We start from the raw sequence: 18,563 nt of genomic DNA on the forward strand, positions 1-18,563 counted from the left end.
CACACAAGAGAAGTGCTGAGCCCACACCATTCGATTGCTCAACAGTTCCTTTCACTTCAGTGGGATTGCTGCTGTCTTTGTGAGCGGGCTCCTTCCTGATCCAGGGGAATAAGAAATCCCTCAAAGTCCCTGGGCTGGAGCAGGTGAAGGAAGCGCAGACAACATGGAGCGGCCTGCAAGAGAAGGTGTGCTGCTGCACTACCTCCCTTGGCCTTGCCTTCCTGCACACAGATGTATTTTCGCGGTTAGTGAGGCACTGAAGACGTTAGTTTTGCTCTATATATGAGGAGGGGATTGAAGGTGACAGAAGTGTTTCCCTGTGTCAAGAGAGATCATAAGGTTTGGAAGGGGAGCAGGAGTGTGTGAAGGTTGGGAACCAAGCTAGACGGAAGGGGAGCATTTCCCACATGAAAGGCGGTGTCTGCCTCAGGTGGAAGCTATCACTTGCCAACTACACGGGTTTAAATAGCTCAGCCCTCCCTTCCCCTCCCTCCTCTCAGCACCTCTCAGGGGAGGTGTAAAACCCCTGGGACGCCTGAAGACTCAAAACACCCTTCGGGATCATTTTATTTTACGTTTCTCCTTCGCCTTCTGGCTTTCCAGGTAGGCTCGACCGTGCGTTCAGTGTTGCTCGGCGTGTGCTGTCGGTGACACGCCGGTTCATGTTCCGAACGCCCTGAGGGGGTAAGAGGCGCCGCTGAGGGCTGTGCTGCGCTCCCTCAGCCGAGGCGATGCGGGCTGGGCTGAGCCCCTTCCGCAGGGCCGCGGCGGGGACGAGTCCGAGATAACAAAGCCGCGGGCCAGGCCGAGGGGCCGAGCTCTCCCCCGGCTGCCGAGCCGCCCCAGGGTAGCGGGGGAGGGACCGTGAGGGATGGCTGCTCCCGCCCGCCGCGGGGCGGGGACCGCTGGCGCCCTCAGCCTCCGCCCGGCCCCGGGGGTGCGCCGGGAACGTCTGCCAGGAGGGTTACAGCGGGCGAATCCGCCAAGAGCCGGGGGGTCCGGAGGCAGAGCTAGGTTTCCTACACGCCCTCTTTGTGTAGAGCACGGCTGCGTGCGGAGCGGGCGTGGCCGGGGACATTGCATTTCCGTGCTGCCTCGGCCCGGCGGGAGAGCGGCTGGCGCAAGGGCACGGCTGGCGGGGACGCCTGGCGCACCGGCCGAGCTGACGCGGGGAGGACGGTCCGGCGCGCCGCCGTGTCCATGGACTAGCCGAGGCAGCGGAGAGATCCCCGCTTGCGCCGACCGCCGCCTCGCCCTCCGCCCAACTCGGAGAAACTTAGCGAGCAGGCTGCTGCCCCGGTGAGTCGCTGCCCGTCCCCGCCGGCTGCCCCGGGGGTCGCGCCGTCCGCAGTGCCCCTTTGTCTCTCTCCCCGTCTTGAAGCACCGACACCCCTTTTCCCCGGAGCACGGCTGCTCCCTGCAGCATCCCCTGGGGGCTGGCGGCCACCGAGCCGTGCGGGAGCAGCCTGAGGCTGCCCAAGTTTCCCCGCAGCGCAGGGCTATGGCGAGCCCCTGCCATTGTCCTTGGCCATTAAAGGAAGCCCCAGAGGCCGGCTGAGGCTTCCTCTGCGAGTTCGCGCTAGCTTGTCTGGTTGAGGTGCCGTGAGGGAGAAAAATAAAAATAAATAAATGAAAATAATAGAGAAAGGCCTTTTGGAGTGCTGCAGCCAGAGTTTGACTGCTCCGTTCTCCGCCACTGCCGCCAGACCATGCCCTGAGCCCAAGCTGTTCAGAGGGAGCGACGGCACAGTGGCTGTAAGGGTTGAGGGCCGTGACTTAATTTAGAAATATTTTAACTTTAATTGCCTCTAGGCTGTGATAGTGAGTGACCTCTCTGACCCCCTTTCAGGCTCCTGCCGAACAGGCCCGGCGGTGGATTGCGGGGGTACCAGAGGGGATGCTCCACCTCTGGTCAGTTTTGTTTTGGCTCTTGCATTACCTTCAGAACTTTTTGTAAACTTAGCGGTTTCATTTTGAGACATTCTGAATAAAAAAAGAGATAAATAACCCCCACAAAGAAACCTAACCCATGCCGTAAAAGAAGCTACTTGTTTGATCTTCCTATACTAGGTCTTCTAAGCAGGTGGTGGTGGAGGAGGGAAGGATATTTTAAAATAACTGGCAGGACGAGATTCTTCCTGCTTTTTTATTTGCTTGGGTTTTTGATTGTTTGTTACAGCGACATAAGCCTCGTCACCTAGAACTCTGGATAAAATGGAAGGAAAGCAGTTCCTAGAGAATGGAAGCACAGGGTGTAGCTTAAGTGCTCCTAAGTGCTCTCTGGTGAGATGATCTATCTCTTTTCTGGCTCTAGCAGGGAGTAAGGCATCAGTGCTGAGACCCTTTATACTCACAATAAATGTGTGAAACTTGAAATGCTTTGGTGTGGAAGGTTGAGGTGCTAGCACTATCTGCTTGACAGAAGAATTGTGTGCTGAGAGAAGGGATCAGGTGGGAATTCAAGTCTAGTCATTGGTGTGAAGTAGGAATGAGCTGTGGCAGAAACAACTTTGCAGCTTTTGTTTTTTTGTTTGTGTAGGTTTGTTTTTTTGTTTTTTTTTTAAGGAATTCAGGACATTTATATTGGTGGAATGGTGTTCTTTTTTCTTGGCTAGTGACACTGGAAGAAAGTACTTTTAGGGTGTGATCTATGTCCTTTTAGCTCTGGAGGGTGGGGAGGGAAGAATATAGTGTTGTTGCCTTTCCTTAGAAGATTGCCGTGTTCAAAACTATAATGCCACTGAAACAGGAATTTTTTTAGAAATAGCTATCCAAAAGTTTGGAAATGTTTTTTCAATATAAATGCAATATGCAAATAAATGACATGGTTGGCATTTTGTTTTATTTTTGCTGATTTTACTCCCAGGTGGACTTGTTAAAGGTGCAGTCTAGATCTAAATTGCAATCATGAAAGCTGCTTTTCTGGTTGGTGTGGGATCTGTGATTTTTTTTTTTTTTTTTTTTTAGCGTAAGTTGATCCAGTTAGCTTCCTTTGTGTTGAAGTGTTATCTCCAGTCCCCAAATCAGAGGAAAACTCACTTAAGTCTTAATTGAGTTTTGTTTTTGTTTCTGGGGTCAGGCTTTGCCTGACATTTAGTGTATTATAGAAAAATTAATCTTACTGTTTCCTGTTTAAAGCCCCTTTCCTGTCCTTCCTGCCTCCTTTTGGGGAGTGGGAGGGTGGCAGAAAAGAAGGAAAAGGTAAGATCTTTTGCTAGGAGCAGTGCCTGTGCAGAGCTTTCACATAGGTAACATACCTAACAGGACTGCAAGGGGGTGTGTTCTGGGCTACCTTTTGCTAGCGTTAGGCCTTGTAATACTTAATGGAAGGACCATAAAAAGCCCTTGCTCTGAGCCCTAAGATGCTGTTTAATTGGGACACTTTCTTTGGTATTGAAGGCATAACTTCTTCTTGGATGTTGCAAGAAAATTGTTGACATGATGTTTTATGAATTTGGTTATATCTGGATGAGGAATAAGTTTAAGTTGTATGCTTGTTTCTAACGAATAACAGAGTAATATTGATCCATTGGATTTCTTTGTTTGGAGGCTGACTTCTTATTTTCTTAGAGGATATTTATATTTAGTTTGTGAAGTTTTAGTGGGTGGCTACCAGTGTGCCATTACCTGTAAACGGGTGTTCAGTAAAAAGCGGGGGAGGGGGAGTAATTTTTCTTCTGAAAAACGATTACTTCTCATAGTCTGTCGTTTCCTATGTGGATTAGGTGTGGCTCAGTTTGAGCACTGATAAGTGTGAATAAATGAAAACTCTTGTTTTAGTCTCACTGTGTTTGTTAGTTTAGAATTCTCACTGGGGTATATGTGAGGGGAAGTGGAGTTCACAGAGCTATTCTCAAAACTGTTCCACAGATCCTCCCTTTATGTAATTTTTTGCTTTTACAAAAACTTTCACCTGGGTGGGGTATGGAAAAATGTGTGGATATCAGACACTTTACTTGTGGGCTCTTCGTGCCATGCTGCTTTGCACTGTGCCTTCCCGTGTCAAAACTTCCTGGTTTTGGGAAGAATAGACTTTCGTACTTTGCCACCTGTGGTATGTTTCTAAGGCTGAGGGCTGCAATTCAAAGAAATCCATGAAAGTGCTGTGGTTCTCATTTTGCTTTAAGCTGAAGTAGCTCAGATAAAGTAAATTAGACCTTCGAACAGTAAATGGTGCAGGCTGTTGCTAAAGCAGAATTAAGCAGCGGTTATTTCTAGATGGTATCTGATTGTACATCCCAAGGATGGTTGTGTGTCTTCCTCACTGGTATTGCCCAGTCCTAAAGTCCATGGCTCTTCCAAAGCTGTGGTGTTAGTGGCTTGGGTGGAGGTAGGGATGTTCCCTTCAGCCCTGGCACAGTTTGGGCAGGAGTAGGAGCCTTCTCCTTGACCCTTTGACTCGTGCTCAGACAAAAGCCTAGAGGTTAAGAATGATGTCAAGAAATAATCAGACTAAAGCTTATCAAGGTTAGATATGTGTGTGTTTTAAAGAGTAACAGTTTGGTTCCTCCCAAGAATGCAGAAATCTGAATTTTGATTTAGCAATCTAAAAAGAAAGGGAGGGGCTGAAATGTCTAGGCTCTGATGACTTAATTTTAAATGCAGCCATAATTTAACTACTTAAATATGGCTGAATGTCTCATATTTGAAATTTTTCTGCATTGCAAAACAACTTTATCCTGTATAAAATCTACTTTCAGATGGTCAGTGGGCTGAAAAATCATTGTGGGGTAAATTCTTCTATTTTGGGAATGTCACAGGTGAGGATAACAGCAAAGTGCAGGTGTTGAGGATCACCTACAAAAGTGGTAGTCCTTAAAAATTGGCTGTATAAGGGATTGTGATGTTTGCAGTTAAAACCACTGCCTTGAATAGCCAGGCTTTTGCTAACCTTTTTGACCAATCTTGTCTAAATCTTGGAATTGTAACCCTCAGAGAGAAGTACTACTTTGCTTGATTATTCACATGTGAATTCTGTTATCACTTGTGCAGAAAATCTTTAACAAATGAAGATAAAATATGCTGGCCACAATAGGAACTATATCCAAACCCAGGGCTCTTAGCTGGATTTAAAAATAAGTTTATTTTCCTTTCTGGTTCAAAGTATGCCTCAGCCCCTGTTTGGCAGTGGGGACCAGCACTTGTTTTGTTTCAGTGTTTCCTGTCTTTCTTCAACTCTCTGGGAGCAAAGCAACAGTGTTTTATCCTTTTCATTGTGGTACAGCTTATGTATGATCTGTGTGAGTGGAAAAATTTCTGTTCTTATCTGGGATTCCTGCTTACATGTGTTTCTTCTCAGAGCTCTTTCTGTGTCATTGTCTTTAGAAGTGCAAAAGCTGAAACTCTTAGGCCTGTCTTCATCCTTAATCTGAACCTGAGTGGGAAAGGCAAAGGTGTAATAAACACAGGGCTCTGCTTCCCCGTGATCTTTGTAGTAAGCGTTGTTGAATGTTGTCTTGGTATTGTGAAAGAGCTTCTGTGGTATTATGAAAAAGCTTCTCTCTGGTTTATGCTCCCAGACTAGAGAACATACATTTACACCAAACTGATAAAAGTCTTCCCTGTGAAGGTCTGTTCTGAAACCCCCGATGTAGTTGGGCTCTTTGGCACTAATTGGCTCAGGCACCTGGTGAGCTTTTGGCTTGAGGGGTTGTTTTATTTTGACATTCTCGTTCTGTTTCAGGCAGGCTGTTAGTGTAAAACCCCATGTATGTTTTCATGTGGCCCAACAGCCCTTTCCAGAAATCTTTCTTTCCTCTTCTAATGGTTTTTGTTTCCTGCTGAAAGACTAAATAATTCATACTTGAGTCTCTCTTGAATGAAGTTTTCTCTAAATAATTGATGGACTTGAAGGTAACAAAGTCAGGTGTTTGAGTTACTGCACTTGCAGCTACAGCATGAAGCATAGTATTTGGAGGCAGCTGAATGCAGTGAATTTCAATATTTTAAAAAATGTCATTTGTTCAGCTTGGCAAGTGGTGTATTCTTGCTTTGGGGCATAAAATGGGTGCTGAAATATGTTCACTGAGATCTAGAAACTCCTGGAGTTTCTAGAAAGGAAAGGGAATAGCCTCAAATAACTTGAATCTGAAGGAAGACACCTGGGAGGTTGGACTTTGGTCTTGATGTGACAGTGGCTTCTGACTGCCATGATATGGAGCTGATTCTTTTGATGCACATGGCTTTTCCCTCAACAATTTGTTACTAAATGGTGCTCAGGGAAGTACTTCATGGGGGTGAAATATGCCTACAGTGGTATAGCTGTATCTGTTAAAGGGTACAGAAGAGCAAAGCTTTCTACCCTGCCCTGAGTACTGAGTTACTTCCGTTTGGCTGCATGGCAAGCCTGTGGAGCAGGAAAGTTCATCAAAAAAGTTGTCTGACTTGAAACTAATGGAGGCAATTAGTGAGATGACTCTTGGAAAGCAAGTGGTGAGATGACTCTTGGAAGACAGCAAGGCGGCTTTCTTTGCAAAGTGTCCAGTGTGCTGAGGTTGCAAAGGGTATTTTGGCAGAGTGGTCATAGTGGTCTGCTTCTGCAAAACAAGAGGGTGTTCAACTGGAAGGTCTTGTCCTGCTGGGGCAAATAAGGGAAGGTGTTCTGTTCCTTGTTGTTTTATCTGAGCTGTGGTGCTTGTGTGACAGTCATACTGTCAGCCTGTTCAGATGGCAGTTTCCTGTGTTGGCACATTTTTTTCCATCAGGAGGTATGTTTTTCGCTTTATTAAAGGCACAGATTAAGAAGTGTTTGTGTCTGAGTTCTGCACCTTCTAATTCTGCTGGTGTGTTTGTAATTACCTGTTGCAGAGAGTGAGGTCTGCGTTGGAAGGAGCACTGGCTGTGAACCTTCACAGCCTTTGTTGCCCTGATCTCTAAATGGCACAGTGTTGTTCTTGGCATCATCTTGCGAGGTGGAAAGCCTGTTTTTCCTCCTTCCCCAGGGGCGGATGCAGAGACTTTGGGCGAGACAGTCCAGGCTTTCTCACGACCTGCCAGAACACTGGCTTTTGGGGGAAGGGCTGGAGCTGTTCATGCACGGGCTTGTCCTGAAGCAGCATTGATTTTTGTCTTTTTAATATTTTCTCTGTGATGTGGTAGTGTGTGCAGGGTGCTCTGCAAACCTACTTGCTGTATCTCCTGAAGCATTAGCTTGTTCATAGCTATTTTGGCCGAGACACTTATTCTGCTGGAGAGCTAGTTGGATTTTGCAAGTTTCATTTTGTTAAATGAGTGTGTTTCTTTTCCAGAAAGTAGGTAAAGAGATGAAATACGTGGTGGTTGAGCTGTCTACGTGGCCACAAAGAGCCATTTTGTCTTGTGGCTTGTAAACTGGTGATTGTCATCCTTGGCAAGTAAAATAAGGCTGTCTGGATTGAGTTTTAAATGCAGTTGCTGGAGGTGGAGGACAGCAAAAAAAAAAAGCTTTGAGAGCATTGTCCCCCATTGTTCCCAAACCCTACATGCATTTCCCCAATAAGTAGCACTCCCTGGTACTGGGAGGATGCTTATTTGGAATGAGTGTTCCTCTGGTGGTGAAGGCATAGGCCCTGTTAACTGGGGTGGGAGGGGAGGAAAAAAAAGAGGTTTTATGGGTTGAACTCCACATCATGTTTCCATGACATGGAGACAGCATTGTTTAAACAGAACACATGATGAATGTAACTAGTATATACAGATACATGCAGTCATTTCTTGGCATGCTCATTACTGGAGATCAGATTTCAACACTAGAAATTTTATTATTTTTTTAAACTAAGAAATACCTTGATATGGTTTAAAATGTTAAAATAAATATCTCTATTAATATATGTAATCTATATGTTTATATATGTAAATTTGTATAGAGGAATATTCAGTGTGAAGGCTAAGAGATATGGTGTGGATGTGAACAGATTGCACATTATATCCAAAGTGAGGAACATTTTTAAGAAAACAAACCACAAAACCCAAAGCAAATTATATGGTCATCACTTCTTTATTGTGTATTGCTATAACCAGTCTCTTGGGTTTTTTCTTATGAAAAGAGAAAATGAAGGTATAGTCTTTTTGACTGAAATGTAACTGGAGACTGAACAAGTGGCATTCTTGGAAGTGGAGGAAAGTCAGAATATGTATAAAAGTTTAAGATGTTCTCTAAAGAAAGTGTATTTGTCAGCAAAGAAAGTTGGTGGCTTCCTGTCTTTTCCTCTAAGTTATGACTTATTTTTATGATATGGGGGTATGGGAGGGAGCAGACAAAATGTATGGAATAGGTTCTGTTACTGTTGGATTACTAAATAGAAGTAAAATTATTCCCCAGACTGGAAGTTCTGGCTCCTCAGATAAGATATTTACTTTGTAAGGGTTCCAAAACCTTGTGTTGGAAGGAAAAAAAAAATCAAATTACATGCTTCTTTTAAATTAAGGCTCTGAGTTTTGCCTTGAACTGTTGATGTTACAAGGAGTGGGTGTGTATCTGCTCTCATGAGGTGTAGTAGAAAGCAGCTGAGGACTTTGGGTCAACTAAGATTATTCTGGCCTGTTGTAACAGGTTTTGCACCCTAGGGTGAATAAATTCCTCCTCAGAATGGCTAACTCACTTCTATATGTTTCCCAATATCTGAACTTTCTGTGAAGTGAAACGAAAGTATGACTTGTGGCTTGTGTATAGTGAATAAGTTGCAGCACAGGCAAGGTCTTACTCAGATGAAACTGGTCAATAGCTTTATTAAAGAAAATTTTTCATACACATGCAAGATTTTTCTAAACTTTCCTAAAATGTTAACGAGGCATCTTTTTAACTGTAGTGATAGTATGTAGTGTTGTTTTCATTTACTCTGATGTAATACAACTGAGTTTTAACTCCAGAGGTTTATTCAATAGTGCTTTTGAGGATAAGGTCAGTGAAGGCCCTACATCCTGTGCTCCTGCTGTTCTCTTAAATACTAGTAAAGAGATGGATAGCTTACAAAAGGATCCTTCTCTCTTCTACTGTGCTCTCCTCATGTTTGGAAAATTGCTGGCTTTTAGATGAAGTTTACATATAACATTTCCTTTTGTGTTTCCTGTGCTCTCTTTTGCTTTAAGTCAGAATGTGGAGTATATGCTTTATTTGCAGTCAGCTATTTTGAGCAGATTTTCCTTGGGCTAGGTAAGAGATCCTTGACTTTTAGTTGGTACCTTTGCCAAGCACCTCTGGATGTTGAAGCAGAAAATATTTTACCTGTTCAGTTACTACTTCAGTGGACCTGAGGTCAGTGGAGCAGAATTAGCATAAATGTACTAAAATTCTGTGGATAATTGAGTTGTACCCCTCCTCAGTGTCAATAACAAAAAATATTTGCAGTTTGAATTTACAGTGTCAAGACTTCCATTGTACAGTGTCATTGACTTGCATTCTGACCAGTTTGTATAAATGAAAATATGGAATCTTTGGAACTTCTTTTGTTTTCTGGTTTTTTTTTTTTTTAAACATTAGTAGTAGCTTTTTTTGCTGAAGAGGAATAAATACTTCTATACAGGGAATCAAGGCCAGCCAACTATATCTTTTGTAGCTTCTGTATAAAGAACAGTGAAAAGTGACATTGTTAAAACTGCTGCTGTCCTCTCTCTGTTTTTAAGTTGCGGTGGGAACAGTACTGAATTCTGCTTGCCTTTTTCAAGTGTTCCTTTAGTGTAGTTCTGTTAGTTTAAGACATCAAATGGAGCTGAAAATATTCCATGAATCATAGTTTGAGTAGCTCCTTGAATTACAGTTGTGCAGTGTACAGCCTTTGTGCCAAAGGATTGGTGATGTTAGTCAAGTGGCGAGTTAAGGGGAGGTTCTTGATGACCACATAGCTTATTCCTTCGAATTTGGAATGTCCATTTTGTGAGTGTTGCTCTGAGTTCAGAGTACTTACATGGTATTTTGGATGCAACTCATCCACACAGAGTAGTGGCTTGGCCAAAAGCACAACATAACTTGAGTGTGAGTTATAGAGAGACCTGAAGTGGAGCTCCTCTGAATCGCTGCTTCCTTGTTTGGGGTTTGGAAACACTGGTGTATGTTTCTGACAAGCTTTTCTAAGTTGTAGTTTGTGCTGTAGTAATAGAGCAAAGCTTGGTCACTGAAACATGAAACCCTTCCCAATCGATTGGGGATTTGTCCTTCTCTGAGGGATTATTTTTTAGTGCTTACACTGGAGTAACTTGTGCTTGAAATATTCTTCAAATGCTTTGAGGACTTTGAGTCTTCAGTACAGCACAAAATGAGGGCTTCAAAAGTTGATGTCTTAAGAATTCTGTCTGGCTTTGCCCATGTTTTCCGTTGAGATTTGTTGCTTGCCATTATTTTTCTGGTGAAACATTAATGGCATCTGTCTTTCATCATGAGCCTTTCAGGCTATGAAAACCACCCTTTTGTTGATTAATCCTCAGGTTTCTTCTAAGAAGGAGCAGATATTTCTCTGTTCATGTGGACTGCAGCAGAAGTAAATAAACTACATTTGTATTCCCTAAGAGAAGCTTGTCTTTTCTTTTTGAGGCTCTAGTCTGATTTCCTTGGAGATAAAATTGCAAAATGACGTATGCTTGCTTGGAGTTACTGAATCATCAGCAGGACTACTGTCTCTGCTTCCAGGAACAGATTAGTCTGTAAGAACATAATATCCTTTCAGTTTTTCTTCCCTTTTTGTTGTGCCATCTCAGCCCCTACACGTGAAGGGTTGATGGCTAGCACCCAGATACTTTACTGAACATTGTTGCCTTTGGTGGTCAACTTCTGTCTAGGATGTGGCAAGAGCAGTCTATGGGTGCCACTTAGTTGTTCTGTTTTTAGAAGGTCCTAAGAATATCTCTGAATTATTCCTAGTCAGGGATAAGGCCTTGTTTTACCTTCACAAAAACCCCTAATGATTGTGCACCTTCAAAGAATGACAATTGTTTTTAATGACTGACTGAACTGATGCTTTTTGGTATAGATTTGGTATTGATGGAGTAATGGAATTCAGGAGTCATATCAAAACAAGTCATAGGCCAAAATACATCTCTTGCTGTATTTTAAAAATTCTTGCTCCTCAGCATATTCTTCTTCTGACTTTGTTCATTTTCTCCACCAGCTTCATATAGATGTGATGCTTTAGATGGATGAACAATGGTGGAGCAGCAAACAGCTTGACAAATGAATTTTTTTTCTTTTCCTCTTGCCTTGGTTGTGCCCCTGTTCCCTCAGCTTCATCTGTTTTTGGTGTGTTAGCTTCATGTGAGGTGTACCTGTGGTGCTGCTATCGACTGGCACCAGAGGGATGCTGCATTTCCATGAGCACCCTCAAGCTACCACTGCTTTTGCTTTCCCATCTTTGTTCTCCTGCCACCTCCTGGCTGCCCCCACACTGGCATTTGTAAATGCTCTGGAAAGGTAGATTGGAAGCCTTAAAGCTGTTTACTTTTTGGTGTGAGGTACAACATTACAGAATTGATCTGAAGATTTGCTACATGATTTGCCATGTGGTTGTTTGCTCCACTGAGTAGGTTGATTAATGGCTGTGGATTTTAGGAGGGGCAGGGAAGGGGATCAGTACTCTGTATATAGTGGCAGTATTGACTGATTGTGGGACTTCAGTGTGACTTAGGTCTGCCTTGTAAGGTAAATGCCTCCAGAGGATTAAAAGAATTTGTGGACCTAAATCAAGAAACTTAGTTTCAGTTGTTCTGGACTTAACATCCGTAAGGATTTGTTTGTATATTCACATTAGATTTGTTAATAGATCACATAATCTGTTTCATGAGAGTTAGAAATATTCACTGCTGTAGCATTATGAAGGTAAGAGTAGAATTGTGGATGTAGAAAAGCTTTGGAAATGGCAGTAACCTCTTGATGAATGACTGCATTTTCCCCCCCCTCACTAAAGCTGTAAACACCAAGACAAAATTATATTCTACCAAAGCAGCAGTGCTCTGTATTTAATTTTTAGAAATTCCTATTGCTGTGAGTGGGTGACAACTGTCAGCTGACACAATGTGACTTGCTTTGTCTGAAACACAGCAAAGAACATTATTAGTCTCTGCTGCCCACATACTACTTTAATCTTCCAAGTGTTTTTAGTTTTGCCTTACCATAGCTATGCAGCCTGTGCTGTGAATGAAGTGAATTACTGACATAGCAGATTTCTAGACTGGTAACAGATGCCTTCTCTGTTAGGAAGTATGACTGCTTTTAGTGTAAACATGGGGAACGTGGCTGTGTAGCCTTGAGTGGACTGCTTCATTTGTTTGTAGGTTAGGGGAAAAAATCAGATACCTGCACTTCAGATTTCTTATGCCACTCCCATACCAGCCATACAGTGATCAGTGGTCTGTCAAGAACCACTAAAAGAATTCTGATGAGAGTAAGCACAGAGCAAGTCAAATCAGCTCTTAGGACAGGCAGGTTTTGTGGAAGCTTAAATCTGTCTGAGGAGCTGTGTGCTGTTAAGGGACAGCTTCTTGCTAGTACTGGTAATACACTCCCCTCCATCATCTCCAAGCATTAAGCAGTGTGTATGTTGAAAAAATTATTTTGCTTTTTCATTCTGTTAAAGTACTGTGACTGGTATTGACTGGGGCATCTTAGCAGTTGTTTGAAGTGTGGAGAAATGTCTTACAAGCTGGTGGTCAAAACACGGAGGTGGGTGGGGAGTGGTACTTATCAATAAGGATACTTTTAATGCTCTTATTCCTGCGAATAGTTTCAGCGAAGCTGGGACTGAACAGTTAGATGTAAGTTCCAATGGGAGGGTAACCTAACAAAAAGTAAGTCTTCAGTTTGTACTTTAGGTCCTGAAATGATGTGCTTGCCATTTTGCCTCAGGTTATGTTTTAAGCCCCTTTGTCTAGCAGAGCCTCATGTTTGTGAAATTTAATCATGTGCTAGCTAGATGCGACCTACTGCCTTCTCTTTTGTAGATGCAGTGGCACTAAAAGCAGCGTTCCTTACATGCATTTTGTGGTTGCTGCTTCTGTCTTTTGCCAGGTTCTTGATTTTCACAGGGAGGGAGGCAGAACAGTGGTGGAGACCGCAGTGTGTCTGCATCTGGAGAATATATTTGCACTGGCAGCCAATGTACTGCTGTAAAATGGGATTACACTCATGCAAATGGCGTCTTGGACTCTGCTCAGATTAGTGGGATTCTGCTCTTGTACCCTCCCTTTCCTTTCTTCCCCAGGCACATCAGATTTACTGACTTGGACAAGTGTTTGAGTATTGATTGTTGAAATACAAATTGCCATTTGGAGCTGGAAAGTGAAATTAACTTGGGAAAAATCAAACTTCGTTTCTTCTCTTATATTTTCTCAGTTGTGGTCTTAGATAAGCAGGAAAGTGGTGCTTAAACAAGTGTTCTTTGCTATGATTCATAACAGTTGTAAAGGTTCCTAAATGTTGTCTGTAACATTGGATGGGTTGAAAAGGTCAGTAACTAAAGCTGAACCCTGTGCATGAGGCGTGAGGAAATCAAGCTCGCCACTTCTTAGGAATGTATGTTACAAAATTCATTTTGTATGGTATCTTGTCACTTGTAGGAAGGTCCTCTCCAGTCCCTGCTTATTCTGCCATAAAGTACAATTTGCTTTGTTTTAATAAAATTGAAGTATTTTTTGCTGTAAATGAACTGCACATTAGAAGTTATAAGGTGAAGAAAGAAAACTTGTTTTCAGTGTTTGGTTAAATTTATGTGGAAATCAACATCTGAACTCCAGAAATATCAAGCTCAAGTATTAATTCCTACTCTCTAGTCTGAAAAGTTTCACAGGTACTGTTTTGTAACAATGTGCAATGTAAACTTCAGTCTTTTCCCAGACTCTGCCTTTCCACTGAAACCTTTACTGGAGCTGTTGAGGAAGAAATGTTTTAATTCTGACTTAACTCAATTTTGTTCCTCCTCATATGGAATCAGGAGAAGAAATTTCTTCTTTTAATGTTTTGGGGCTTTTTTGTTGCTTCTGTGTCTCTTCAAATGCGCTAATCTAGAGTTGCCTGTGGGTAGTATCTATTAAGCAATAGATAGCATTGATAGCACATGCATGAAGGCTATATAGGCTTTGTTATGTATAAATTAATCTACTTCATATCAAGTGGGTCAGTATGTCTTGTACAATAACTACTAACTAACCCTGGGATCTGAAAATTTTTCTTGTGCCCATCTAGGCCATTTTAGCATGAAAAAACCATAAATTATTCTCTGTCCACAAGTCTTGCAATCTTACTTAGCTATGCTAGGTCACATGACTTTCCAATTGGGTTTTTTCCTACAGCAGCTTAAGGTTATGGAGTATTCTACCAAAATGTACCCTGCTTAGATTTTTCTGCATGGTCTTGGTGTTTCTGAAAAACTATTTTCATTTGGTTGAGCAGTAAAGAAACTTCCTGAATGAACGTGTAGAGGGATGGGTAGTTTGTCTGGACCAAGGAGGGACTCTCAGTGTGCTTCCTGGTGGAAGCAAAACCTGGCATGAAAAGACCTCTGGATGGAAAAATCAATGCATGGAATCTGTTAATGGTCTTGTGGACTGGAGATGTCTGTTTTGTGTTCTTGGTCTTATTATTTTAAGATATTAAGTTATTTTAACTTCAGGGGGGGAAAAGAAGTTGAAAGTATGGCTTGAGATGGTTGTGTTGAGATTTCAAAAAATAACTTCCTTCATTAAAATGCTGGTGGTAGTAGTCCATAATTGTAATGGAACAGAATTGGTATTTCACTTGAAAGATATAAAGCAAGCTGTTCTTTGTATTGAATGGGATTCTCAAAGCTGAGAGGTATTTACTTCTGTTTCTTCTTTAAGTGGGAATGTTTTTTATACTCAGGTGCAGATTGCTTTAAAAAAAAAAAACAAAAAACTTTGCCTTCTCATAGCTGTGAGTGTGGTGCAGTTCAGTTGTCCATTCCATGGTCTTGATTTCAGACTTTAATTGGTAGGCTTGGTTTGTGCATGCTGTTTGTGAATGACCAGGGTGGCACAGTACTTTTTCTTAATTAGGAGGTTGAAAATTCTCTGTTCTTGCTTCCTTCCCTTTGCAAACCTTTCACTGACATCTACCTCAGGCAAGTGAAGGGTTGAAATGCTGCTTGTCAGTTAGGCAGAGCTCAGCTGTCCAGAATGTGAGGGCTGTGCAAGTGCTCACTCCTGCTCTGAATTTAACAGCTTGTTCTCTGTTTGTCTTATGCATGGCATTTCTGCAGAGGTGGTTTGGTTATGGTACTCAGAACAGCTGTAGTTCTCTGAAATATTTGAGCAAGAGTTGCAGCCGAATGTTATCTCTCTAGTGTGTGTAAGGAAGCAAACCAAATTCCACAGAGCAGATCAGCTCTTAAATGGTGAGACTTCAGTTCTTGAGAATAAAATCTCCTACAGGATATGATTTGGTAAAGGAACAATCCAGTATGGAAGAGGCTGGATACAACTACGTCTTCTACTTAGCAATCTATAGACACTGAGATTTTAGGTAACCACTTTGGACATCTTGCTAACTGGACTGCTAGATGTACAATCCACAGGGTTTGTGGATAATGCCAAGCAGCTGTCTGCAGAAGTAAAATGGTTTTGAAAGAGTGAGAAGGCAGATGAATGTCAACTTGCTGATGCAGATCTTCCTAGGCTAACTGTTTAGTGAGTTGCCTTTGTGGGTGTTACAACATTAAGATGCTTAAACATAGAATTATTGAGCAAAAAGTACTGAAAGGAAGTTTAGGGTCAGTGGAAGTTTGAGCTGACTTTGAAAATACCTCTGAATGGCATATGGTTATGTGAAGGTTACTGTACTCCATTTCTTAACAGAGTAAGAGAGACCTGGAAAAAATTCTTAATTCTTGAAAGCTTTACCTAATCCCTCTCATTCTTTCTTTTCTGTGCAGACGCTGTGCTCTAGAAGATGCACTATTACCGATATTCTAATGCAGAAGTCAGCTGTTGGTACAAATATTTGCTCTTCAGCTACAACATTGTCTTTTGGGTGAGTACAAAATGTAGAGACTAAAATAGTTTAGGCATAGCTCAGTTTTATTAACTTCATTACACTGTTCAAGAGAACAAACTGCGATACTTGCCTGAAAGCAGGAAACTGATGGATAATATTCCCTAGATGTTTTTTAATGTAAGGAGCCTATCCCATATGAGAAATAAATTATTATTGAAAGTGTGGGAACTCAGTATCTATATTATCATGTTAAGTTGCTTCCCTATTAAAAAAAATTTTCTTAATATGTCCACTTTCCGATCATCTGTGATCTTTATTGGGTGGTGTAGCTGTACATAAACTATGCAGAAGAGAAAAAGGAGCTGCCCCAGAGATGTGTCAACAGCTGGCAGTCTATGTCATCCTCTCTGGGCAGCTGAATTGTCTGATACAGTCTTGAAAAACTTAACTATGGACTAACTTGCCTATAATGTTTGTTTAGAACTGTGAATGTGAAAAGGGTTACAACAACAGATATTTGTTTTAGATGTGTATGATGGTCAAGGTCACTGAAGCACCTGCCTTGGAAAAAGAGGCTTTTTAAAGGTTAGTGCACAGTGTTGCACTAGAAAGAATTAAGATGTCTGTGAGTGAGTCAAAGGTGAGGATGCAATTCAGGTAAACTCATTAATTCCTTTTGGAACTTTCAGGTCAAATGTTAAGAGTTTGCACCAGAAGTCATAGGAACTGCAGTCATGGAAAGCCATGAGTAGCCCTGGAAAAGTCAGATACAGTGACTTGTCCAGTGCTAGCAGTACAGTTGGTGAAAACCACAGAGTTTTTGCTGCTGTCACCACCTCTTGCTTACTTGTGCAATGTTTTAACATGATACTGTAGCATTAAGCCACAGGGGAGTTATCCTTGTACAGATAACAGGGCAGAGAGGATGTATAGAAACTTCTGTTCCATTAAGGGTTAATCTGCCAAAATATTGCATAGTGCAGGTGTTTGTTAGGGATGATATTTTCTGTGTTGCAATTGAGGATGCCTTTAATAGGTCAAAAATTGTGTTTACAAGCCACAGGCTCTGCAGGTCTCTTTCTTCGGTATTGCACAGTTCCCACGTAGCTGGTAGTGGAGTGTGGTACGACGACGAGAGTACCTGTCAAACTGTTCTGGTTTGCAGAGAAATCACTTCATAACTGGGTGGGTGCTCTTCAGCAGTTCGTGGTGGGATATGTGAGAAATCAACACTCTTGTTTATGAAGATATTAGGATTCTTTTAGACTTCTGCCTTTTTTCCAGTGAGTGTCTCCTGAAGTGGAGTCTGACTGCTTCCACTGCCTTCTAAAACTGACATTTTTTGTCTTCACTGTAAGGGGAGGATTTTCAAGATTTTGCCTCTGTTTTTTCACAGGAATCAATTTTGTATCTTTTTTCTTCTCTGCAGTCATTACATTTTTTCACTTTTTTTTATGGAATTCTCTTGAAATGAATGATGAAGATCCAAAGGCTTTTCTCTTCTTTAAAGAAAAACTTGCAAAGAGATGCCAAAAAATTGAGGAGAATTCATAATGCGACTTGTGTGTTTCAGCTGGTCTGTTGGATGGAAGAATTGGCTTTCTCAACAAAAGGTTCTGAGGCTTCTACTGCAGTTATCAGGCTGACCTAGTAAATGATGTGCAGCTACAGCTCTTTTGATAAGATTTTTGGCGCCTTTAGTTGTAGAACAAGCTATGTAAATGTTGAAGGCAGACACCCCTATAGGCAACTCATGAATAATTTAGCTGACACAAGGATTCAGGAGCCTGTGAAATTCTGCTGGCTGGGATGACTACAAATTCACCGTTTGTGGAACAGAGTAAATTTTCTGTGTGCCTTAAAAGAATGGAAGGACTACAAAACCAGAAGGGGAAATGTAACCTTAACTCACAAGCAAGATTTAAGACAGGAATGTTGGTCTTGATTTGCATTCCTTGGGTTGGAGGACAGGTGCTTGTGGGAGCTTGTTTGTGAGCATTTGTTAGTGAGTGTGGCTGCTCTAGAGATGTATGAGGGATGGATTTGGATAGATGTGCAGAAAGCATCTTGTCCATATAAGCTGTTAAAACTCTACTGTGTCTCAACTCAGGACAGTATACCCACAAGCCAGGTAATGTGCATGTAAATAGTTGGATTTGTTCTTCTGTCATACTTACCAGAGGTATATGTTGACTTTCGCACTGTAGTTCTAAAGATAGTATCAGTGACTGTATAAACTTGAAAGTTAAAGCACATGGTGATATAGTAATTTCTAGAATTTAACTTTTCAGTGAGTGGTTACTGCAGGTGGTGTTGTGCTTCAAATACAGCTTACATGGACTGGGATGAAATAAAATATTGAGCTCAGAGGGCAAATATGACTACTAATGGCACACTAAGTGTAATCAGCCATTAGAAATCAGTAAGTCTTCATTCTTTGGGAGGTTTCTTTTTGGGTGGACAACTTAAGAATAGAAGGTTCTGGCTTTCAGTTGTGTACTACTGGCTTGTAATAAAACTTCCCTATTCTTTTAAGAAAGGGAATGGAGGCCATAGGAAGGCTCTGTCTTCCTAGGCATGATTTTGATGTGCAATTACTTTATTTTTATCTTGCTTTCTAAGCATGCTCGCAAGACTTAGCTTGTCCAAGTAC

At 41.9% G+C, this 18,563-nt stretch overlaps 1 protein-coding gene across 2 annotated transcripts in view; it reads left to right on the forward strand.

The window, feature by feature from the left end:
• The first annotated feature begins 503 nt into the window (after positions 1-503).
• TSPAN14 (tetraspanin 14) overlaps positions 504-18,563 on the forward strand; it is a 36,170-nt gene continuing 18,110 nt past the window's right edge. The window contains exons 1-2 of one of the 2 annotated variants that reach the window (XM_085064084.1): positions 504-603; positions 15,849-15,946. In XM_085064084.1, the coding sequence (XP_084920210.1) occupies positions 15,866-15,946 (81 nt within the window). In that variant the 5' untranslated portion in view covers positions 504-603; positions 15,849-15,865. Of the gene's footprint in view, positions 604-1,167; positions 1,300-15,848; positions 15,947-18,563 lie in introns of those variants that run through there. The other variant, XM_085064083.1, reaches the window with a different exon arrangement.

The sequence above is a fragment of the Lichenostomus cassidix genome, chromosome 6 (assembly GCF_008360975.1).
Source record: "Lichenostomus cassidix isolate B80296 chromosome 6, HeHo_3.0, whole genome shotgun sequence".
Taxonomy (NCBI): Eukaryota; Metazoa; Chordata; class Aves; order Passeriformes; family Meliphagidae; genus Lichenostomus; species Lichenostomus cassidix.